The sequence below is a fragment of the Lepeophtheirus salmonis genome, chromosome 5 (assembly GCF_016086655.4).
Source record: "Lepeophtheirus salmonis chromosome 5, UVic_Lsal_1.4, whole genome shotgun sequence".
Classification (NCBI taxonomy): Eukaryota; Metazoa; Arthropoda; class Copepoda; order Siphonostomatoida; family Caligidae; genus Lepeophtheirus; species Lepeophtheirus salmonis.
Window position 1 is genome coordinate 67,211,830 of NC_052135.2, and position 25,571 is coordinate 67,237,400.

Below are 25,571 nucleotides of genomic sequence, written 5' to 3' on the forward strand. Positions count from 1 at the left end.
CATGTTAACACAATACACATATTATTAATTGTGCTATAAGTTGAATTACTGATATTGATAGCAGCAGTGCTATTTGTAATCACTGGGTACTCATTTTCCACTGATATCTACAACACTTCCGTGCCGATAGTCACAAGTTCTCTTCACTCTCCCGTGTACTTAAACTCCAAGAATCACAGACCTAATCAGATAACGATGGGAAAGGATTAATGATTAAATAGATTTTCAGAAACTGTTTGAATACATGTTGTACGTACAGTGAAAAAATATGTAAAAATAGGGTAAACATTAATCTTCCTCTTTTCTCTGGACATGTCTTATTTTGACATCCTGTCCAAATCGTTCAGGCAATGTTTTATAAATCCATGATATGTCTAGGTTTTTTTATTTACCAAAGTAATTTTTCATTCTACTTCAAAATAAACGTCAAATTAAAAGACTAAAAAAATAGTCCAAAACAAATAAGATTAAAAATGCATTAATATTTGCGTCACAATACCCCTTCTTAAAACCTAAAACCATACCTGATTTCCTTTTTTAGAAATCAAAATACGGTCATCGTATGATAAAACTAATTTTCCTAATTTCCAACTAAATTCCATTTTTTAAAAGGGAATGCAAATATCTCTAAAGACGATCTAGAAAAATGGGATGTCTTATTAGATAATCTTTTGGCAGCACCCATGACACGGTCAGGGGTTACCCAACCTTGAGAAACGCTGGTTGAGAGGAGAGAGAAAGTTAAGTAGGGTGACCTTTGTTCCTTATTATTTTGCCCTTCGTTGTTTCAATCAGGGGAAAAGAACCTGTAGTTAGTGTTGTGACAGTCCTTATTTATTCAGTAGGGTCCAGTACAGTCTTAGTAGCGGTCTGTACTAGAATTGATTAGAAATGAAGTTGAGTAACGCCACTCAAGACCGAGCTTTTTATGTTTTTATGACTAATTTGCAAACTGAACAAGACGGTACTACTTTATTCAGTCCTAGATTAGGACCCACACAGCATAGCGACGATTCTTGTTCTCCCTTGTAATATTTTATCTTATATTTTTGATTGTATTCTGAGGCATATTGTTATTATTGTATGACAGTCAACTTTGACTGTCCCTTGAATAAATATGCCCTGGCGCTTGAAGAATAAAAAAGATTTTCATGATCAATCTTATAAAAAAATAACTACCGAAGCATGTCTATGCAGCTAGTATTATAGTTTATGCACACTTATCTATTTAGTTTGGAAAAATTCGATTGAAGCACCTCACTTTTTTAAATCAAAATATAACTGAAAACAAAATGAAGAAGATATAATTTTTGGCTGTAATACATTAGGAGGTTATTTGATATTATGGACGACATATTTCATAACTCAGCAATTTATTTATTTTTATATTTTATGTATACTTATAAGCTAATAATAATGTACTTATTATATATTTACATTCAACATTAACGTGATATGAAATTGAAATGAACTTGTTTTATAAAACGATAATATAAATACAAATTTATTCTACAATTATTTTGTATGTATTTGAAACTATCAATAAAGGCGTTAAAACATATGTAGAGATCGTAAAATAAGATAAGGGGTATTGAAATCATATGTAGATTTAGTTACTTAAAAGTAGATATCAAAGGATAACGTAAAGATTCAATCATTTGTACAGGGTGTTGCAGATACATCCACATAAATTTAAAGCCTTCCAAATCATTGTGTCATTCTGGATTTGTAATACCCCAGAAGTTGTATATTTTGAATTACAATGAGTCTGTCAAAAAGTAATACAAACAAGCTATAAAAATTGGAGAAATAATCGATTTTCGTCGCACAGGGTCACAGCCCACCTTCTTAAATATCCCAATTAAACTGTGTATGATGCTGACACTACTTTTGACGACGAGGAAAATGTCAAAAGAAGAGACCATAAGGCAAAGAAGGACTGGATCCATACTCACACCTTTGATGCTGTCCTAAAATTCTGAGCACTCCCAACCCGGAAGTAGCCTTATCATTTATTGATTTGTTATTTTTGAACGGAAGGATTGATAACAAGGCTTGTGTCAGCTCTAATGCAATTATCAAGTATTTGAATACTGTATTTGTTAAGGAAATAACCACATTGGATTCCGCAGAGATCGTCAGGGCTTGTAAATCGTTCAAATGTCGTGTAAAAGTTGCTCTGGAAGCAGCTGAAGAATATTATGACTAGATTTATAAATATATTTTATAATTAAATGAAATATTAGTGGTGTATGTACTTGTAACTATTTTTTTTTATGAAAAGCTTTATAGCTTGTGGGGATATATCTGCAATACCCTGTAGTAAAAAAAAATATTAATTTACAACATTCTCGTCCTACCTTGTAATAACTGTAGATTTCTTCATGATGTCATACATACATTGGTTGAACAATATTTAACGTTTTAATGTTTTCACTAAAGGTTTTTTCCCATTAAAAAATATGTATCGTAGTAAAAGAATCTCCTTAGTCACTTTTGTTCAGAAGAAATTCAACTTAGATACACTCACTGCATTTTTTTTTTTTTTTTTTCCAATTTTTAATTATTTGTCTTTTTCTGTTAGAAAAGTAGTTCCTATCGCCCTTTGACACTTCTAATTAATAGAAAAGCAGATTTATGTGTACATTTTATATATATGAATTATAAAATAAATAATATGTATAAAATCCAAGACTCATAAATATTGACCACTTAAATGTATTTTTCTTAAGAATAAACTTCGTCTAGAATTTACAAGTTCCCTTAGTTTTTGTTATTTTTTACTTTATAAATAAGTGATGAAGTGTTTGTTGTATAATTTTTATTTTTTCCTTTAAATTTAGAAATGATGATAATATTTGGTCCCAATGTTGCTATGGATCAAAAGTTGTAAAATTAAAGTCATTTCACATGTAGTAAATCAATATATGTACTTAACGAGTATTACAAGAATTATAAGTATTTTTTTCTTTGTTAAATTCTGACATGGATATTACTCAAATCTCTAGTTTTTTCTATTTGATCTCTGCTACAAAAATATGAAAAAATATGTCTTTGGAAGAAAAATAAGCTTAAAATATGACTTGAGCGGTTCCATGACCATTCGCTGAAGGACTATTTGAGTGAAAAATGATATTTGTGATGGCATATTTAAATTTAATTTAAAATGATATAATAATAAAATAGGACCTACCCGTCTAATATATTTAATGTCGAATTATCCTAATAATGTTTTAATAACTCCAGAAAAGTTATGTATAACAGGTCGATAAACAACATAATAAACAGTTCTCTTTCAACCATAATAAAGATATATACTAAGACAAACTCCCTAATCCTCTTCCTAATTCCTTCTATTAATTTGTATTTAATATACCTATGTGCGTTCTCCCTTTTTTCCGTTAATACAATAATTGATCTTTTGGATCTTTAATTTTTTAGTGCATTTTCGAATCGATAACCTATACCTTAAAAAAACTTTGAGACATGGGGAATCGATCTTGCATTATGAAAAAAAATCAACTCATTTTCAAAAAAAAAAAATCAGAATCAGGATCAGATGATCAGAATGAATCATAAAGCCAAGTATGTAACTTAGAATTTTGAACAATTTTTATACCATATTTTTGTATCTTTCTCCGTTATGGAAATAAATACCCTGGTTATTCGGTTTTAGAAGCGGAATAATGCATATATCTACTATAGTAGACTAAAATGTACCCCTATTATATATTTTATTACGAATTATTTTATTATGCACATACTGAAAATACTAAAACAAACTCGCTAATCCTCTCCTTTCCCTTTATTACGAATTACTCTACTATCCACATACTAAGAATTTGAAATTTGCTAATCCCTTGTTAAACATACAAACACCAACTATGGTATCTCGAAAATTCCCACCTGGAGAATTCCTCTCCCCCCTTGAATTCCCACCTATATTAATAAAGCATTTTCAAATAAAAAAACAAAAATTATGTAAATAGATTTTTTGTTTGCATATCTATTACCCTTGTATTTTCTATATATTTTCTAAATTAACAGCAAATATAAGCATGAGATAATAAAAAGTAACTTGTAAATAATCAAAATTTTCATGATTATCACAATCATTTAAAATATTCACAATACGTTGGTTACAATCCCGATATCGTCTTCTTTGAGCAGCGGAATGATGACATGCAAGCTGTTGAATAATCTATATAAAGATCTTGTTTTCTCCATACTTCAAAAGTTCGAGAAACTTCAATAGAACTGGATGGGATGAAACAACATGTGAGTTGCGAGGAACCCCCACAGTGCAATCCTTCCACATTATTGCTTGTCCGTTGTAATCCTTCGTCTGTTTGATTGAACATATTCCGCAATTTCATAGAAAATCTTGGACTACCACTATACACTTATATCTATAAGAAAGATTTGACTACTGGTTTGAGAACATTTGAATGTATATTGAGACGAAAAGGCTACTAATGTAAGACAACAATCAAGATCAACGAAAACAATGAATTTATTGAACAAATCAACGATAATGCACACGTTCCATTGCATATTGAGGCCTTAGTAACCATTATTACAAGAATGGCTAAATAAACAATGGATAGATACTCCACAGCAAATTGTATCCCAAGGATTAAGTGATAATCTTCCTACAATTGTGACGGTGAGAAGAAATATTCGAAAAGTTAGGGAAAGAAATGAACGGCCCCCGAATCCATTAAATAGGCAGAATGTTATATTTGAAATTGCTATTGGTTTATTAATATAAGTGGGAATTCCCCGGGGGGATAAACAAGGGGAAATTATTCACCGGAGGTCAATTCTCCAGGGTGTCTCCGAGAATCATCTACTACAATATTATATTGTATTAGATAGGCATTATTCTCTTTACTTTATTAATTTATTATAGAACAATTAATATAATTCATGTAATATATGTAAATTAATTAATGCTCTTTTGTAGAATAATTTTTATGATTATTTCTATTCATTATTTGCACAAAACAGTAGTATGTGGTTCGAATGTATTTCGAATTCTTTAGTCTCTTATTACTTTAAATAATATGTTATTTTATCTCCCCACTGACCTTAGTTATTGTCCCATTACCAGCCTCTCCGTTTATAAAAACAGTTCATAGCCCCAAATATGGTATATAAGTGGGCTCCAGCCATAGGGTCTAAAAATATATTGAGAGTGATAATCCTTGGCAGATAACTTTTTTTCTCCCACCTACCCAAACAGTTATTTTAAATAACAGAAGGCAACAAACTACATGATACTGTGCTGCGTTCATATAATGATGATAAATGAAATTAATTAATACAAAAAAACTATTCAGTAAAGGAACACTTATCAATTTACCTATATAATGTGAGACATATAACATATGAACAATACCTATTTTTTATAATGTAACTTTAAATTGAATTAAAATATGTCATCCCATATATTAAATATCATTTTTTGGCCTAATTTTCTTCGGCAAAAAAGGTTTTCTGTTAATAGCCCACTCAAAAAATTGAAACGTTGTGAGATATTTAAACGAAAAAAAGTGCCTTAATAACATTTAGAACAGTTATATTTTAATTAGCTTGAACTAAGGTAAAAATATGTAAACTTATTCTTATAAAATGTTGTGTCTAATCCGAATTGTTTCTTAATTGATGAACATAGCATAAAGACCTTCAATTGTTTATCGTATATTAAAGCGAAGTTATGTATACTTAATTTTTTTTTTTTTTTTTTTTTTTTGCAAGGGAATTTCAACAAGTCTTCATTTTTAGAAATTGTTATTTTTATTGTGGAAAAAAAGATTGAAATTTGTCTATTTTAAAGACATAAATATTTTACAGATTGATTAATTATTATATAATTTTTGAATGTGAGGGATGTTAAAAATTATTGTAAGACATTGAAAAAAAACTATAGTATTTTTAGGACATTCTAATGTACAGGATAATCCAAAATTAGTTGTATTAACCAATCTATTTCTATAAATATTTACTCAAATTGGCTTGCTACATGTGTAAAGCTTCTATATGATCAAGTAATCACCGTTGTATTTTACTTCTTTGGATTTTCTGCCGTTCAGCTACATATATCAACAAGTCATCTCGTGATCAATCTATACATCGACAAGTCCTGGAGTGGTAAATCAGTTGAAGAATGGAAGGAAATGTGTTGTTCTATAAATGTGGAAAGTGGTTACGATCTTGGACCATTCTGGCCAGATATAGCAGAACTTCATCCTGTTGAAACCCTATTATATCTTTGGGAAAGTCAGCATTTCCCAAGAGCAGTACTTTGATGTTTAAGAACTCCGAATATATATAAATTAATTATACTAAATTAAAGAACAATCATACTAGACGTAAACTTAAAATCTATATCGGCTACTAGTTTAATACTTTTTTATATTTTACAATTATCATTTATCAGTAAAAACATCTGATATGTTTTCAGTATAGTTATTGATCCCCCACACTTTCAAAATAATGACTGGAGCTTGATATGAATGTACAAAATACCATACTGAGTAAAACTAAAATAATAATAAACTATTCCAAAATATTTATATTTTGCTACAAGAGCGAGTTTATGTTGCTTTGTAAAAAAAAATAAGAAATATTAAGTACTTTGACTCAAATTGGATATCAATTCATAAACTAGTCTATCTTGGGCATAATTGATTAAATGGGAGATTTAGCATAAAATTTTAAATGAGTAAATCGTAATAAAAATGAAAATATTACACCTTCTAAGAGAAAATTAAACACATCAGCTTAAAGGATACTATTTCAGGTAAGAAAGATTAAATTTTCTAGTACAGTTCCTATCATTTTTATGTACCATCCATTTTAAAGACTGACGACATTTTTTTCACTAATCAATAAAATTAAGAAGTAGGTGTAATATTTTTTTTTTTTTTTTAAATGTTCCTCTAGAAGAAATAGTAAATATTAGGTATCAATTTAAAGCTTATTAAATTATCAATAAAAGAATAGGTAGATTAAGTCTATAGGGGTTTTCTATTAATGGATATGGCTACCTAAAGTCCGGCATTTATCAAAAAGTGTTAATTTTTTATTCTCGTTTGTCACTTGAGAAATATTTTTTAAACGGCCATCACAAAAAAGTTATGGAAGAAATAACTAAACAGACAGATTTATTTTAAAGTCTTAGCTACTCTTTATCCTTTAACATAAATTATGGTCTTTTAAATGTACATTGTAAATTTTATATGTCTACAAAATTGGAATTTCAAAAATTTTGTCACATAAAAACAGTCATTCTGGACAAAATTGGTCATAAATTCAAATTTCATGGCGAAGCAACACAAAATATAGGATTGAAACTTAAGAAATCATAATTTAAAAATATTTTTAGCTTAGATAAGACTTGTTAGACAATTATCAATGCTCATTGCCTAGTCTAAATATTTTTTTTGACACTTTTGGTAGTGAAACCGGGGTCAAATCTCCCATCATGTCATATATATGTCCAAAATATACCTTTGTCTAACCAATTATTAATATAAAAGTTCATTTAAAAAAGGTTGTCCATGGATGATCTAAATAGATTAATGAGACATTAATTCATATGTAGGTATAGGGTTTGACACTAGTTATATTAACCTGTAGAATAATCAGTGTAAATAAATGCATACATATGCAATATATAGGTATATCAAGGCAAGATGAAGGTTCAACAAATATTTTGTACTCTACAAACTCAGATCATTAACTTTTTCTATATGTATTCTCGACAATCTATCTTCTTTGATTCACATGGTTGCCATTAGATACGACAAGAGTTTATTTTACAACTTTTCCCAGGTATTGTCATAAACTAATATTTTTGTACTGGTCTTATTACCAATATTAGTATCAGTATTCTTGAATAAAAGAGCAATTTACATGCAATTACAATGGCGTTTGTATCATTATTTTTGTTAGGGAATGGGGAGTATGAGTAGGGGGCTAGCCAGAAAATTTGAAAACTTTTTTTTAATAAAAGACAATTTTCATTCTCGTTATTTAGAAAAATATATATATTATTGTATTTTTCAATAAAATACAAATTTTCATTATTGTATTTATTAATAATACACAATTTTCTTTATCGTTGTAACATTTTTTTATATTGTTTTGTTGTTTTTTAGTGAAAGGGACTTGTGGTAAGATAAATGACCTGCTCTTTTTTCTTTTTTTTTCAATATACCTTTTCTTATTATCATGGTTCTTTGATAAAAAAATATTTATTGTTGTTTATTTGAAAATAATTATACAATTATATTCATTACGTGACCATCAATCAAGATCTAAAAAAAGGCCCTGGTTTGTACCCTGATACCACTATAGTACCGGTTTACTGAATAACAATACTTTGCTCAAATATGTTGCAAAAAATTTTCACTTCCTAGGAGTTTATAAAAATATTGCCTCTAAACGTGAGAAATGAAATACATATTTTGGCTAAACTGAATTTATTTTCTGTAATTAGTAATTGCGCAAAAAAAATCTTTTTATGATTGACCCTTTCTCTCTGACTCTCTTTATTCTATGTTAAGAAATACAAAAAAAAATCGATTAAACAAGTATATAAAAATCAACATATGTAACAAATATTTCAAACTGTGAAACAAGTCACACACGAATATGTCAGCTACAGTCAATAAAAGAGTTCAATAAGTTTATTGACTCTAAAATATATATGTACAAATATTGAATGTTCATTTTTGATATGAATAAACAAAGAGGTCAAGTGCAGAGTGCTCTTTACATACACATTTTTATATGAAAATGAAAGTTATTTATGATATTCATAAATTAAATATATGTAGACGAGAAGTTCGTACAACAACAATTTCATGTTGTTGTCTCTTCCTAAAACATCAACTTGATAGTCTCTACCAAAACTATACACAAAGAGGGAAAACAAAGACCACGTAATGAATATTTTTTCCAAATATGTTGACTTTGAGATAATTTTTTGTGATCAAGTGACGTCAAGTGAATTTAAATGTTACTCTATAATTATCTTATGCAACTTAAATGAATTAACCACCATTTTAACTGAATGTGAATGGTAAATTCTACAAATTGAAGAAATAATTGCATTTCAAACTAAGATGGGCTTTTTAAATAAAAGATAAAAATCAATTCTTTTCGAAAAAGGAATTCCTTTACGGTCTTGTATGATGGCAATAAGCAGATCTGAATATATTTTCAATTAGATTTTCTTTAGAAAAACAAATATCAGACGAACAAGGAATCTACTAAAAATAACAGCCGCGTCTCGCCACTTTGTTTTAAAGTTTAGTATCAACATACATTTTGTTTTATGTCGTGTTACTTTATTTTGCTGGAAGTCCATTTATAAAATTTTAGTTATAAAACTACTTTACTATCCATATCACTAACATTGTATGTTGAGTTGCCTTTGTTCTTTTATTGCTCACGAACACCAAGTAAATAATATATCTGCAACAAAAACTTAAAACAAACAATTAAAATATGAAAGATTTAATTATAAGAAAAAACTCATTATAAAAAGAAGTACTTTTAATTCAATATAATGCATTTACATAAAATTTGCCAAATAGTGACACTAGATGGAGTTATTGTCTCTTCAAAATACTTCCTTCTCGATATTTTACTTTTTTAATGTAGAGAAAATAAATAGTTATAAAAAATCAGCTGTCGGTGTACTCATGAGAATTGGAGAGTAACGCAGATTATTTGTTAGTGGAATTATAAATGTGAGCTCTTTTTAGGGATTGAAAATCGAAATCAGAGTAATTCCTGTACATGTACTAGCTAGATACGGAGCAAAGTTGTTGTTTCTTCCCTTCCACTCATAGCTAATCCAATGAAACATCAATGAAGCTGCGTTCTCCCAAAACATTATTCGAATTGTAAGGTTTACCATAACAATTTTCGAGTTATTTTTTTACATACTGAAAGAACTTAGAATTTACAACTCCAAGGATATTACTTATTCGTCCCTTCCATGCAAGCCCATCCTGTATAGATATTTATATTTTGTGTACAAGTTTCAATGTCTGTACAAGTTTTAATGTCTGGTCAAGTTGCAACTTGTATAAACACATTGGACAAGTTGTAATTTCTTCGTTTTAAAATACAATACTTAATTGCATCATTAGCCATTCTAATTACCAACTCTTAATGGGCACTATCATTTCATTTGGATCTATAATTTTAATATGTTCTTGATGCATTTATAAGTAATATAACAACTGTGGGCATTTGATCTTTATAGTGCGCTACAGAATACTTATACATATTTAGTATTTTTTACTAAAATGGCCAAAAATTACAACATTTGTATATCAATCATCCATGGAATATTCAATTATAGTCGGATCCTCATCCTAAGTACTGTAAATCCTTCATTTAAAATTAGTCATCTCATTTTTTTGTTGCAAGTTGTACAATTTGGTAGTGCAAGTTGTAACTGGTACAAAATTGTAACTTGTACACAACATATACATATCAATATGCGTTGACACTTTTTCGACATAATCTGCTCCAATCGAAAATTTATGAACTAGTAGAACTCAGTCCTTTATATCCGTACAACATTTACCTCAAATTAAGTTCCGATTAGAGATGTTATGAAAAATAATTTTTAATATATGACGATACTTATTAATAAAACTATAATTAATCAAAACTTCTCAATGTCGTTATGATAGTACAATGTTTATGAACATTACAAAACACCAATACAAAATGCTAATATCCCTCTTGAACGATATAAAAAATTAATTATTAATAAGGGGTCCAATAAATTATACTTTACATTGTACCTTAAAGAAGTTTGTACACTTAGGAGACTGTTGCTAAAAGCCCTTATAAAAGGAAAAATATAAACAGGCTATCATCAAAACTAGAATAAATTAAAATCCATTTTATCAATTTTTGTCCTATTTCATAGAAATACTTTGGAGTAAGGTAACTCTTCAATTAGAAACTTGATTTAAGGTTATTGTTAGATAGAAAATTTTAAAGGAAAATTATAACGCTCAAAATAGAGGAGATAAAAGTTAAATAAGGCTAATTAGGCAAATTTCATTCAAATACATGACATGGAGTGAATATTGTAGATTTAAACATTATGCCTCATTTCTCAACAGTATTTTTCTTAGATTGTGTCTATAAACAGAATAAAATAAATGTATTACCTATCATTAGAATATTCACTTCAACTCTTTATTTCCATTATCCATCAATATTCTCAACAAAACTGACAAAACATTTAAACATTAGAGTAATATAATTCAAAACCTTTAATTTTTACAAATTAAATATAATTTGATAAGTGTTGCGTATGATCCATAGCTTAAATAAAGGAGACAAATCGATGTAAATATTCCTTCAAATAAATAAATAATGACTTTCTAAATAGTGAAGGCCTAGAATATACATGGACTCACGAAAACCAGGTAAATAATACCTGCAATAAAAATAAGAGCAAACAATTTAAATAAAAATAGGAGTTCCTTGTATAGTCATTTTCCAATGGATAATCCTGAAAATGAATCCTCTGTCTACCCGAAAGTACTAACAAATGATGAAAATGCTGAGTTGAATTCAACACTGAATCTTCCTGGTTCTCTTCATGATACACAAGAGATTGTAGAACCAGTTAATGCCAATAAAGAAAATGAAAGGGTAAGTATGTTCACTAGCATACCTATTTTTGCGAATCAAGCAATCAACTATACTTATTGTAGATTATGGATCTGATCGAAACTCTGGAGTGTCCTATTTGTTTCAATATTTGCTCCACAGAGCCAATTTATCAATGTCCAGAAGGTCATTTGCTCTGTAAAGAATGTAATAGGCAATTAATAAATTGCCCATCATGTGATCATGCGTTGGTGAATGCAAGGAATCGAACGGCAGAGTCTTTGGCATCGAAACTAAGTGTAAATATTTAGTTTAAAGCAGGGGGTTAGTTGAGACTGGGAAAAATAGAAACATTTTATATCAATAGAATTCGCCCCTTTAATACATTTATGAAATTATACAAGGGAGTCCGCGGGATTTTATTTATTTTTAGAATTTCAAAGGATAAATTTTTTCCCCATCCCAAAATTCCCATTGTTTTACCATAATTTTTCTTCTTACAAAGCGATTATCTTTTCTAGACCAGGACAAAAGTTGTTTTTTTTTTTGGGGGAGGGGCTGCAGTTCCTCCAGCCACAATCCCGTGCAGCGCCCCTGTTATATACATTGTACATGCATATATGGCTCCTCCTCAGACATGTCTTTTTCGAGAGGGGTCATCAAAATTTACAAAAAAACTTTTTTTTAAACCAAAACAATGTCATTAAAAATAATCCAAATTCAATTGTTAAAAAAAGAAGATGAATTCTATCATTCATCTTTGTTTCAGGTCGGCATGTAGTAAAGTTAACTCTGATCTTCCTAGTTTAAACTGCGTTTACTTATATGCGTATCTGGTTTAATGATAAACCTTTGGCAAGTCCCGTGACCCCCTAACTAAAACCTTGATGTCAAATTTCTCACAATTTTGAAATTTACAATATTTATTGATGTCAAATTTGTCTTTACTAAAAAACTTTATTTACCAAATTTTGTAAAACTAAGAAAGTATTGTGTTTGCCGAATTTGGCTTTTCTATAACAGGGTATTAGTCAGTATTTGTCAAATAGTAAAAGAGAATTAATTTTAAGAAAATTATTTTGAAGTACAATTGTAAAATATTATTATTTTTTATCGATAAATTAAATATGTAATACTCAACTCCTCAAGTTTCGAAAAGCCGACAACGAACCTCGATAAGCCACTTAAATAAATAAAAATGGATTATCTAATTCAATATTTACAAATATACTTAATAAGATTAAGCAATGTCCTCAAGAAACAATTCATTCTTTTGATCTTTTTCAGACACTTGTTAGAGAAAACGAATTGATTGGTAATACGCAACTACGAGATGGAATTATTATATCAGTGGTAGAGCCTTTAAAGGTTGGAAAGGGATTAATGGCTAAAATTGTATTTAAAATTGAGTCACATTCTCTTGATGGAAAAAATAGATTTTCCGTTAGTCGAAAGTATGGAGATATTGTAAAACTACATTACAAGCTCTATGGAGGTATTTTTTTTTCTTTTTAAACTCTTTACTTGACATAAATTATAATTCCGTTTTTTTCGATCTATGGTAGACATTTTTTTGAGGTTTTCAACACTCAAACACAAAAAAAAATGATATGGTCATTATTTAATATAAATATATTCCCTACAATATATTCCAGATTCATTTGGAAAATTTCAACCCTGTGAAACTTAGTATCGGATCTTTTTTTTTTTTTCTAATTAAAATCTGTGTTTTCAAATTTCAATAATAAGACAATCATATTTAAAATGACTTTGAACATATTATTGAATAATAAATTGATTTTATTTAAGATATAATCTTTAACTTTTATTTTCACATTAATAAAAGAAGTAAAATTTGAAAAAAAAAACATTTATATATATCCGTAATTCTTTAGAGGTTTTGTGTTCCTTCCATTCTTTGTTGCATATTTACTCTTCATATTTACTTTTTTTTATCCAAAGGGCTAAAACAATGAATAATTAATTTATGAGGTATGGGCGTTGTTTTTTTACATTTGTTTGTTTCTAACAAAACGACATAGAGTAGCGCTGTCTTGTGGTAAAAAAATACAACTCCCTCAATTTTTAATACTATTCAATAAAAAATAACATAACAAATTTTACTCACCCTTAGAAAACGCTATGAAGATTCTTCTGTGCATCCCCCAGACTGTTACTCCACCTTGCGGATTTTATATATATTTTTAGTTTGCTCATGAGTGCATTTGTAATACTCCTCCACTCTATAAGCCATTTTCAAAAATTATCGGTTAGGTGACACACGAACGTCCAAAACATATAAATATTTTGCATTTTTGTCAGAAGACATTTCTATGTGGACGAGGCCTTAGTCTAGAGATTTTATTTAATCTTTTTTACAAGAAAAATTTAAAATTGTTATTTCTAATTGATAACTTTAGTAAGTAGATTAAATAAATATTTGTAGTTCTTAAATGTAGAAAATAAGATACTCTTGAAACTTATTTTTGAAAGCTAACTAAAGTATATTCAATATATTTGTGTGGGTATCAATGATTTATCGATCATTAACAAATGTAGTCTTGTGGATATCGATATATTTAGATTTTACAGTGGCAAAATTTTTTCAAAATACAGATAATAATTTCAATTCAAAACTTTAATGATTGATACGTATTTTCAATTCGAAGGAAAAATTATAAACTAGTATTATAAATTAAATTTATCTGTTAACTTTATATAAAAGTTGAACAAATCTAGAGTGTATTGAAAATAAAATATTTCCCTTAGAGCACTTCAAAAATGGAATTATCGTTCCTCCTCCTCCAGTATCGAAAATAGTTGACGTAAATTCACTTTTAATTAAATTTTCGACCATGGAAGAGATAAAAAATCAATCGAAAAAGATCAATTCAATTAGAAAGAGAACAGCCTCATTGAATCGCTACTTTAATAGAATTGCAAAGCACAATATTCTTCGGAAGGATCCGCATTTTCGAGCATTTATTCAGGTACTTAGGTGCACGTGAGTTATTTTAACAAACAGAATAAGATATATAACTATCCAGTGGACTGAATTGTAAAATCATTACTCAATTATAAATATTGAATTAATTTTAATTAATAGGAAAACGAACTTCCAAATGAGTTAACCACTGTCAAAAAACCCGGATTTTTCAAAAGAAATCCCAAACTATTAGAATGGTTCTCTTTTCAAGAAAAAAATCCCTGGTTTCAAACCCGGATGAATAGACTAGAAGAGCTATCTCATCGATTGAAGTCATTTGAAAATGATTTAAGGGCATTATCTCGAATGAAGGAGCAGTTGGTCAAACGAGATGTTGAACTCCAACGAAATATGGTTCAGCTAAATGTAACTGATACGCCCAGGTTCAGTGTTTCAATGTCAAAGGCAATGAATAGTCATCAAAAGAGTTGTTCTATATATTGGAATCAATGTGTCGCGGACATAGCAATTGTTGATCTGTTGGAAGACTATGGATTGATGATTCAGTCTGCATTAAGTACAATAGCATATCGTCGAAAAAAACAGGTAATATATTTACATTCAGAGATGGAAGAAAGTTTCTACAATAATAGTGGTAAAAAGTGTACAGGGGACTATTTTGTGTTTCGAAATTTATTTTGACCCAGGAGGGGGAGGGGTAAAATAACATAATAGATACTTTCCATATATTTACAAAAAAATTGCAAATTAATTTTAAAAAAAAAATTCTAGAAACTTTATTTCTATTACAAATCCAATAATCCATAGTTTTCTTATATTTTTTTACACATGACAAAAAAAAAATGCAATTTTCACCCATTTCTTATTTTGTACATGACTTTTTTTATTATTAATCAATTTAGAAGACGTCATTATTCGATAAGTTGTTGTTTCAGAAGACTTCTTATTTTATACTAGTTTCCTTGAGCTCCACATTTTTATTTTTTTTATTTTGGGTATAGAATCCCTTATATGGACCCCATGAAAATCGGTACCCCCATCTTAGCCTGACCAGGTTCAAAAGTAGCACCCATGTAAAGTTTTAGTCTCATTCATTGGCATAACGGTGTGGGGAATCTTAAAAGACACACAAAATCTATTATACATATAATATATATATATATACATAAGAATATAATTAATTGTAAATATTATTCTGCAAATGAACACACATTAATTTACGTACATATATGATATAAAAATATTCATTTTTCATAAGTAAATTAGTAAAGCTAAGAGAAACATCCATGCCTTTTTAAAATTTTCATTTTAAATTGACTGAAAATATGCCCTAGTATATATTAATATATAAAATATATTTTTAGGCCAAATTGTCCTTCGGTAAATATTCTTACAACTTCCTATTCAGGGGCGTCCTCAGGTTTATATTTTGGGAGCGGCTACTTTTTTCGACTTTTTTTTATAGAAAAATTCAATTATTTTAAAAAGAAATTTCAAAAATTAACAACAGTTCACAAAAATTTAATTTTTTGAAAAAAATTTCAAATATTAAATTTGAGATATTTAATTTTTTGGGAAAAATATCCAAAATTCATATAAGTTGACGAAAAAAATTTTTTTTTTTTAAATTTAAAAAAAATTTATTTCAAATATATAATAATTAGAAAAAAAAATATTCAAATATATAATAATTAGAAAAAAATTATTTCAAATATATAATTCTTAGAAAAAAAAAAATCAAATTTTAAATTTAGTGGTTTCCATGGCTAGGTTCATAGCTAATCATGGAAAACTAAATCTTTTGAAAAAAAAAAATTACAAAATTTAAAGAGGTTTACAAAAAATTAATATTTTTTATAAAAGTTTCATATACATAATTTTAGAAAAAAAAATTCGAATTTTAATTTTTCTTATAAAAAGGAAAAAAATCCTTAATACGCTGCTTTTAGTTATTAAATCGGTGTATGTTAACATAAAGTGCCCTTCATGTATTTTTACGCTCGATCCTCAGTGTATTTTACATTTAATTATATTTTTCTTTGTGGAACTCTTCAATTTTTATATAAGTATAGGATGATGCCATACAAGAACTGTAGTGCTGGATATATAAATAACTATATTGTCCATTGTTTTGGTCAACTAACTTTCGGCTTCATAAAATTTACCTTGATTTTACTCTGCATAAGCACTCTATCAATTCGTGATACCATGACGTTGCCTATAATATATCACACAATCTTACCCCTGAAAAGAAGCAGAAAAAAGAGCCAAAAATCAGTTGGCAGTTGGCTAATTCTTATTAAATATGAAATTATTGTTGATAATTGTCATCTTAGGTGCATTCTCAGGAGGGTTGCTTTTTACTAGAAAATTTAATATTTGATATATAATTTAATTTTTCAATTTTGTTTTCAAAATTTTTTGGAATGGTAAAAATTGTCTCAAAAAATTTGTATATTTGAAATGTAATTTTTGAATTTTTTATCAAGAAAATTTAATTTTTTGAGAGTAATAATTGAATTTTTTTGGAGAATAGCTGTAGATTTTTGAAATTAAAAAAAAAAAAATATTTGAAATTTTTTTCAAATACATTTTATATTTTTGTAAATAGCTGTGGACTTTTGAAATTTTTTCGAAAATATTTAATAATTGAGATTTAATTTTTGAAATTTTTTTTTGAAAAATTTAATTTTTATAGATTTTGGAAATTTAAAAAAAAAAAAAATTACATGTTTGTGAATAGCTGTGAATTTTTGAAATTTTTTTCCAAAAAAAATATAAATATGAATGTATTTTTTTTTATAATCCTGTGGACGTCCTTGCATCGATAAGTATGCAGTTGGAGTGTAAGTTCATGTGCACTATTGTGGTATCCCATTGTTTGATACATTCATATTTTTTTCAAATTTGTATAATAAAAAAAACATTAATCCCCTTGTAAGAGATCACCATAAGTCGGTAACAAACTCCTCAAGAAAAACTTTATCACTCTACATATATATTCTCTAAATGAATTGTTTACAGCTTAAAAGGTAATAATCAAAATTTAACCAATCAACATTCAATACATTTATTAGGATAAAAGAAGCATAAAAATTGAGAGTTGACAACAAAATACAATAAATTTTTGTGTTAGCGAGGTGATCCCGTACTACACGATCACCTTTTTGAAACAAACAGAAATTCCGTTTATTTTCCTTTTTGCGATGTTCCTTAGTTGACTCTTCGAGGCGTTACATTGCTAACACAAAAATATACTGAGTATTGTATTGTCAGCGGTCGAGGTTTCTGCTTCTTTTATCCTAATCAGTGTTTAAAAGGTTTATTGGTTGAATTGGCGTCTCATATGTTGTCAACAATTATTAAATAATGACTCCATAATTGGGAAGAATTGGCTAGCTTCCAAATAATTTTAGACTTTCCTTTGATATCTTTTTGCAGGAAAAGTGACACCATACAATAAAGATAACGTGTATTACATTAGTTAAAGCAGCTGACATTACGTATTGTGAACTCAAACAGGGTAATACATAGGATTTAGATCATTATATTAATTTATATTTATCAAAGAATTTCAACTCAATGTATTTATATTTTATATACATATGTAATGTTTATAAAGAAATAAATATTTATTTATCTATTATAATATCTAAATTATAAGAACGCCGAAAATAGTTACTAGTTGACAACAAAAACATGCAAAAAATTAACTACCATCTGTTTTTTTGTTCTTTTGATTTATATATTCCCATTTTTTTCATTTCATAAGATCTAGCTTTTAGAATTTTGAGCCCTTAAATTATATACTCAAGATCTTGTTTTCAAATAGAATACATGCATTACTTCCTATGATTATTTGCCTATAACTCCCAAGCAATTAATTTAATTAAAATCCAAGTCTAGGTACAGATATTCAATACAAGTAATTTGCTCTTAATATTTGAACAGTGAATTTTCTTTGAGGATATTTATCTTAAATTAGCAAATTGTTTAATTGAGTACATCAATAAGACAAAAACCATTAACTTATGTATATAATTGAATAATAACAATAAGACCCCGCAGCTAATGTTTTTATCAATAGATAGAATTCAATAAGCTCAAAAAGAAAAAAGATTATGAAGCAGAAATGGAAGATTCTGAGGAATCATTGACCAAAATTAATCAGCAAGTACAACGCGAACTGGAACACTTCGAAGTTATGATGAGCCAAGAATTTGAGGAACAGTTTCTCGCCTATAATAGAACGTATTATGAAACGCTACATACAGAAGAAACAATGGATTTGGTGCATAACCATATTTAAACTAAAATGTATTCACAAGGGAAACAAGCTTAATTATTTTATTTTAACATATATATATATTAATAAAGCAAAGTTTATCTGTATGTATGAATATCTGAATATATAAAAAATAGGGACAAGGTGCACTGGATATAGAGCTCCATGATGTATCGCACATATTAATACTGTATAAACGATAAAATGGAGTATGGGGCGTCCGCAGGAGGGGGCTACAGCCCCCCAAAGGAGAAATTAAAAAAAAAAAAAATCCTGCGGAGACACAGTAACATATAGGGAGCACTCTATAAAAAGAATTTAATCTTGCATGTGTTTAATTCAACTTATAAAAAAAAGGAAGTACTTTATTTAAAAAATTAAAGCAACTTGACATGCAGCTTAACAACGAGCTAAAGTACTACCTGACTCATCAAATCATAAAAGTTGTGTTTTTCTCAAGCTGTTATTATTTTTTTTTTTTTATGAAAAGTTTGCATTGCAATAAAGGTAAGACGTGTGAGGAGAGATCGTCTTCGTATTGACCTTATAATATTAAAAACTTGTAAGCAAAGGCTCAAGCGCGCCCCCTACCGGCAATGGAGTAGAAGATCTATAATTACAACAATGACTTAACATTAGTTCATAAGGCCATTCGGCATATTTTTATTTATAATAAAAAACACCAATTTATTAGATTCAAATGTATAACTATACCTAAAAAAAGGCGTTTGATAGGCTTGATATTGGAATTAAATAGTTACATAAAAACGGGCCTTATTTTCTTATAAAAGTATATGTTTGACCAGGTAAATCTAATGAATAATTTTTTTAATAGCCCCATTTGTAGCAGGGACGATTGAGCCTTTGCTTAGAAATTTACAGTATTATGTGTATTGATTGAGTACCAACGATCAAGTGTGCTCATGAGAAATGGAGAGTAACTCCAAGGATTTTGATGGAATCTTCTATATTAGTAAAACAAAAAAATATATATTAGCCAACCCCTTATTAATGTATAAGAATACACATTGGCAAATTCAATAAATTATTTCATTGAGAAAAAGTATTTTATTTCAATTGAAAATGACACTTAGCCGAAAAAAAAACCCGTTTTATTTTATTTAAATTTTGTACACACGCATACTTAAAATGATTGACAGAGTAATTGGATAAATTGAAGAATAGAAATACGTCAAACAATTAAACTAGAGTATATACATAGATTCAATTTCACGAACGATGTAAAATATTGTATCAAAGAATAGAAACACGTGAAAATCACTTGATCACATAACAAAGAATAAATTACAAAACAACAAACTTTTATTTTGCTCATTTGAATCAAAACAAATGATGGTTAGAATCGGGAAAATACCTACTTTGTATTATAGATTAAATATTTTAACAGATTTTTGAAAAATATAAACATCAAAAATTTCAATCTTCATTGAAAAACATATATTATTACCTTAATTGGCGTTTAAGGTGTTTCAAGAATTAAAAAAAAAAAAAACTAGTTAGTCATTTGTAGTAGAATTGGGACTATATCATTGTTCTTAGGAGAACTTTCTTTAATAGAATCTAAGACTTGAATAAAAAAGTTCCGTAAGGTTCTGGGTGTCAAAAGCTCAATATGAAAATAAAAATAGTTATTAATATCAAACTCTAACAATATTTGTCTTAGTAAGACCATAGGTTTTTCAAAATCCTTCATTATTTCACCATTAGTCTCACTTGGAAATAATGGTGCGTTATTTGATGATATAGGAAATATAACGGGTCGAATCTTAATGAAGGAATGGATGAGTTTTATCAAATATTTGCAGCGCAAAACTATTTTTGTTTCTTGTAAATTATCTGGAACATAAACTGAAATAATCAGGGCTCTGTTGCCTACATTAATAGCTTCATTCCAGTTTCTAAGCGTAATTGAAAGAATGGTTTTATATAGACCACAAGATTCTATAAGTAAAAGTCCCATACATAGATTTCGAACATATAATGGATTCAACAAAGTATCATTAGCAATATTTTTTCTTATTTCTCGGATCTTATGAATGACACAATGAGAATTAACTAATGAAACTACATATTTAATCATATCCAAATGTTTGGAATAAATGATGTTTTGTGCATTTTGATTGAGGATTTGAGAATCCTTGGATATTGGAGTAGAATCATTTTCATCAGATTTATCCGTGGTAGTAGTGGATGAAAGAGGATTTTGCTTCTTGATCCTCATATACTTTTCATTCGGTACAATAGGATCACGATGCACATCAGCGTGTAGATGATTAGAATTCACTTTGAAACAAAAAAATATCAAATTAATATATTTTTATATCATTCTTATGATAAATTTTTTATTAATAAACTGTTAAAAACTGTAATTTGGAAAACTAGGTACAATACATTTAAATACATTATTTTACGTCAAAATATCTATCATTTCGAATATTCTGTAACTTATGACACTTTTACCCGATATTATTATATATAAAAGTTACAACTCATTATAATTAAATAATCCGTAAAATAATGTTTGATATATTCTAATTTAGGGAATTTTTTAACTAACTATAACCTTACTATACTATCGTACTTACATACATTAGAATGTTATTACGTTTTAGTATCCCAAATAATGTATCTTTTATACTTAAAATACAATAGATATATGGTAATCATAGACTGACCTCATCCATTTTCAAAGATATTTTTAATTTTTATTATTAAGTATAACAAGATAAAATATATCAAATAAAAATCTTATCCTTTAATTTCCAATTTCAATAAATGATTAAAAGATTACTTTTTTTTAATATGAAATTTTTTTCGACCATAATATGAGTGTTATTTTAATTCATTATAGTTTGCTTACATAGCCACATGTAGTAGCACTGTTTTCCCTAAAAGATCTGTAGACTCCTCATAAGTTCCGAGTACCTTAAGAAAAAGACCCTCACCCCTAAGGTATAATGAAATATATTGAAAATTCTATGTAATAGAAGAAAGCAAAAAAGTCTCATAATAAAGTTTGACTATAATAAGAATTTAAAAATTTACTATAGCTATGTGAATTTCCGAGAAATTGTGAATAAGAGGTAATAAGTTAATTTAAAATAAGGGGTCTTTTCATAAGACTAACCAAGGGCTCACAAAAAATATTATAAAGGAAAAATTGAAGTCGTTAATAATAAAACAAAGTTTGTATGTATGTACTCAGTACAGTTCTTTTTGAGTGTGTCTCAGAACTGTGTAGGAACATTATCTAAGAAATAGAAATACAATCGAGCGTGCGCATCATATGAAAAAATAAAAGGGAGAATATTTGTATGAAGCTGTATAAAAACCGTATGTAAAAATAAATAAAATCTATTTGACCTTTAGGTCAACTCATACTTTGTAATGTTCTACGAACACCACCAACAGACGGAAGCAACGGACCGGAGTAAAGTCAATAAGAACACCTTTGGATTGGGGGTACAATCATACACTAAAACATATATTCTGTCAGGGATTACATTTAAAAGGATGTACATACATATGACTATTAAAATATACCAACTCGTAAAAACACAAGGTACATTACTATCTATTTAAAACAAATCCTTACGTCATGATCTAAAAGTAAATAAAAGACAATACATAACATACTGAATGCAATTACAGGAGGTCCCCGAATGATTCGATCTCAAACACCGCAGGTTTCGCATAATACGGTGGTTAGAATAATTCTGAATCCCCCTATATTGCAGTATATTCCCCTCATATCACGTTTTTTTATATTATGATAGTAAACTGTAGAAGCACAATTAAAGGGCCTATGAAAATCAATATATATATCAAACATGAAACTTCATTTGACTTGATTTTTGTATGATTAAATTCATATTGTAGGAACTGTATTCAATATAACTTAATAGATAATTTATCTTTTGAATACTTTTGTTGTTGTTGATGAGTTCGTTCATACTATGTCTATATATTCACATAATAGAAGGTCATAATTTTGCATTGAGAGGAGGGGGAAGTGTCGAGTAAGTATTTGATTTGATCACTAGACTTAAAACTTTTGTTCTTACTTATTATACAAACTTGATGTTAAAAAGATTACTGAATAAATATTAATCAAGTTTCAAATTTTACAGTATTGAAATGACCGTATTAAAAATCAAGTAAATAACAGAATAAGATAAAATTTTACAACGATTTTACAAGTACCTTGTATGGTGAACATTACTTGAGTTGATAAAAAAAAATATTTTTTTGTACTAACCATACTAAAAAAACAAAGGAAAAATACTACAAAGTGGACATTGAAAAATTATTTCTCCCGTATTTTAAAATATTTTTCATAAATTTCAATTAAAGTGGGATATTTTGTAGATATCAAAGCATATGCCCTTATTAACGTTTTACATATCAAAATTGATTAACAGTGGTCAAGCAAAACAAAACTTCAAACTTTATTTTGTCAAATAGGCAAATTTCCCACACAAAGATTGTACACATGATTGTATATAAACCGAAGTTTATGATTAGGGATCTCAAGAATTCCCCAACTAACACATTCAAATAGATTATGTTTTTTGCCAGCTCAGGGCAGTATATAGTTGTATCAATTATGTAATGGTTATTACCATTATTAAGAGAAACAGTTCGAACTTTGACATCTAATGATAATTTCTTCAAGAGTACGAAAGGATTCCAACACGGACCACTTTTCAATCGTAAATTATTATGAGTATTTGAATTACAGGAAACTTTGATAGGTAAGTGTAGTTTTTCTAACAATATCAAAGGCTTATTTTTAAGGATTTTCTTAATCATTTCTTGGTTCCTAAATATCTTGTCTTCATTAACATGCTGTCTTCTACGCCTTCTATTATTCAATCCTTTCCTCCTCATTTCGAATTATTATACAAATTACTTAACTATAATACGCAGACACTCATTGAACACCAGTAACAGAGTGACTGAACAATCCATTATGGGAAATTTTTAAAATTTCTAGGATTAAATAAGAGTACTTAAGAGAATAAGCTATATAATGATAAATACTATATTGATGAATCAACAGGTTTAACCTCCTTGTGAGAGTAAAAAAATAGAATATACTTATTTATCTAAATACTTACTTTTTTATATATATATATATTATAATATGTAAATATATATATTGCGTGTTAATAGGCAATAGGTTAATAGGTAAACATATTCGTATAAGGACAATTCGTATAAAAACATTTTGTATAAATTCATTTTATGTTTTCGGGTACTGCCGACAGTTTAGTAACTACTAAGACCCCCAATTGTAACCCGAATGTTAGGGGTGTTTTCGGGAACCGCCGGGTCGCAAAACGGGGTTCAACTTACCCCCGATCCTTGAAAAACAACTAAGAGCCCATCTCAACCCCTCCCCAATTGTACCCCGAATGTTGGGTTGTGTGCAACTTACCGCCAATACTTGAAAAAACAGCAAAGAGCCCCTTAGTTATACTAAATGTCCATATACGGAAATGTTTTATACGAAGTTACCGAACACGAATATGCGACTGAAATAAAATAATAAATAAAATAAAGGAATAATCCTTGTGATCCTAATCCTGGGGCGTCCCCAGGACTTACTTGATTTTTTAAAAATTACGGGTTTGTACTTAGGGGAAGACGCCTTTGTAATCTCAATGTCGGTTTTATAGGTGATAATTTGCTCCAATACCTGAAATACTCATCTTTTGTTGCGTTTGGCGAGGTGAAGTAGACACAAACCATATAAAAGAATTACTTGGAGGAATAATATTTAAAAAAAATAAAGATGTCACACTACCCTGACATTGGCACTTGCGTCAGCGTATTTATAGTTAAAGTTATATGGAGAGTACTTATTATTATTCAAATGACGTTTTTAATAATAAAAATAAAATTGAAGAAGAAGGGGGAAACAGATCTATCTCATCAAGGAGCTCTCCTCCCATGGAAAAACTGGTCACAATTAGTTTAAATTGCTAGAAAAAATGGAAGAACTAGGAAAAATCTAAATTTGTAAATTATTTTTAAAAATCTAAAGTTAATTAATGTACCTACTTTATTAAACGTAACATTTCACAAAATAAATAATTAACAAAACCTCTTTTTGAAAAGGGATTTTAATAATGTTGAATTTTTAACAACTAAAAAATAATAATAGAAGGTTACAAAAAATTTACATCTCTGTTAAGTAATTTATAATTGATGTTCCATGTAATGATCAATAACTTAATGGTATAATATTTTTTGATAATAACTACAAATGATAAGCAATAACATATATAAAATAATGGATTACAAATTGATTAAAGTATAATAAATAAGTATAATTAAGTTGTTAAATGAATGTTGCTTCCCTCAATGATACATAAGATGTAGTTAAAATGATTCAAAATTATCCGTGAAATAGTATTTTAAATTTTAGTAAAATATGAAATTGAAATACCAAATACTATTTTATTAATCATTTCTTTAATATTTTGAAGTAATTGAAATAATTAAGTTTCATATTTGTAATATGATTTTCAAGCGTTATAATTTATATCCTACGATTGATTTCTATTGAAACTCAAAGCAAATAAAGGTAATTTAGCTGTGTAGTTTCAAATTATATCAACTACGGATTTTGAATACCTTATCTATATAACCATG

At 28.1% G+C, this 25,571-nt stretch overlaps 2 protein-coding genes across 3 annotated transcripts; one reads left to right on the forward strand and one right to left on the reverse strand.

Annotated features, from left to right (window-relative positions):
• The first annotated feature begins 11,441 nt into the window (after positions 1 to 11,441).
• LOC121117926 (sorting nexin-2) lies at positions 11,442 to 19,045 on the forward strand. Of its 2 annotated transcripts, XM_040712452.2 has the most exons (6): positions 11,442 to 11,700; positions 11,763 to 11,957; positions 12,946 to 13,153; positions 14,428 to 14,648; positions 14,765 to 15,190; positions 18,693 to 19,044. In XM_040712452.2, the coding sequence occupies exons 1-6, from the start codon at positions 11,548 to 11,550 to the stop codon at positions 18,912 to 18,914; spliced, it is 1,425 nt and encodes a 474-aa protein (XP_040568386.1). In that variant the 5' UTR covers positions 11,442 to 11,547; the 3' UTR covers positions 18,915 to 19,044. The 2 variants fall into 2 exon arrangements, with proteins under 2 accessions (XP_040568386.1, XP_040568387.1); XM_040712453.2 differs by lacking the exon at positions 11,763 to 11,957 and having other exon boundaries at positions 18,693 to 19,045.
• An 898-nt stretch (positions 19,046 to 19,943) lies between these two features.
• Positions 19,944 to 23,883, reverse strand: LOC121118737 (uncharacterized). Its single transcript, XM_040713322.2, has 2 exons — positions 23,534 to 23,883; positions 19,944 to 21,194 (listed from the first exon to the last, which is right to left on the reverse strand). Exons 1-2 carry the CDS (start codon positions 23,799 to 23,801, stop codon positions 20,404 to 20,406), a joined length of 1,059 nt encoding a protein of 352 aa, XP_040569256.1. The 5' UTR covers positions 23,802 to 23,883; the 3' UTR covers positions 19,944 to 20,403.
• Positions 23,884 to 25,571: the final 1,688 nt, after the last annotated feature.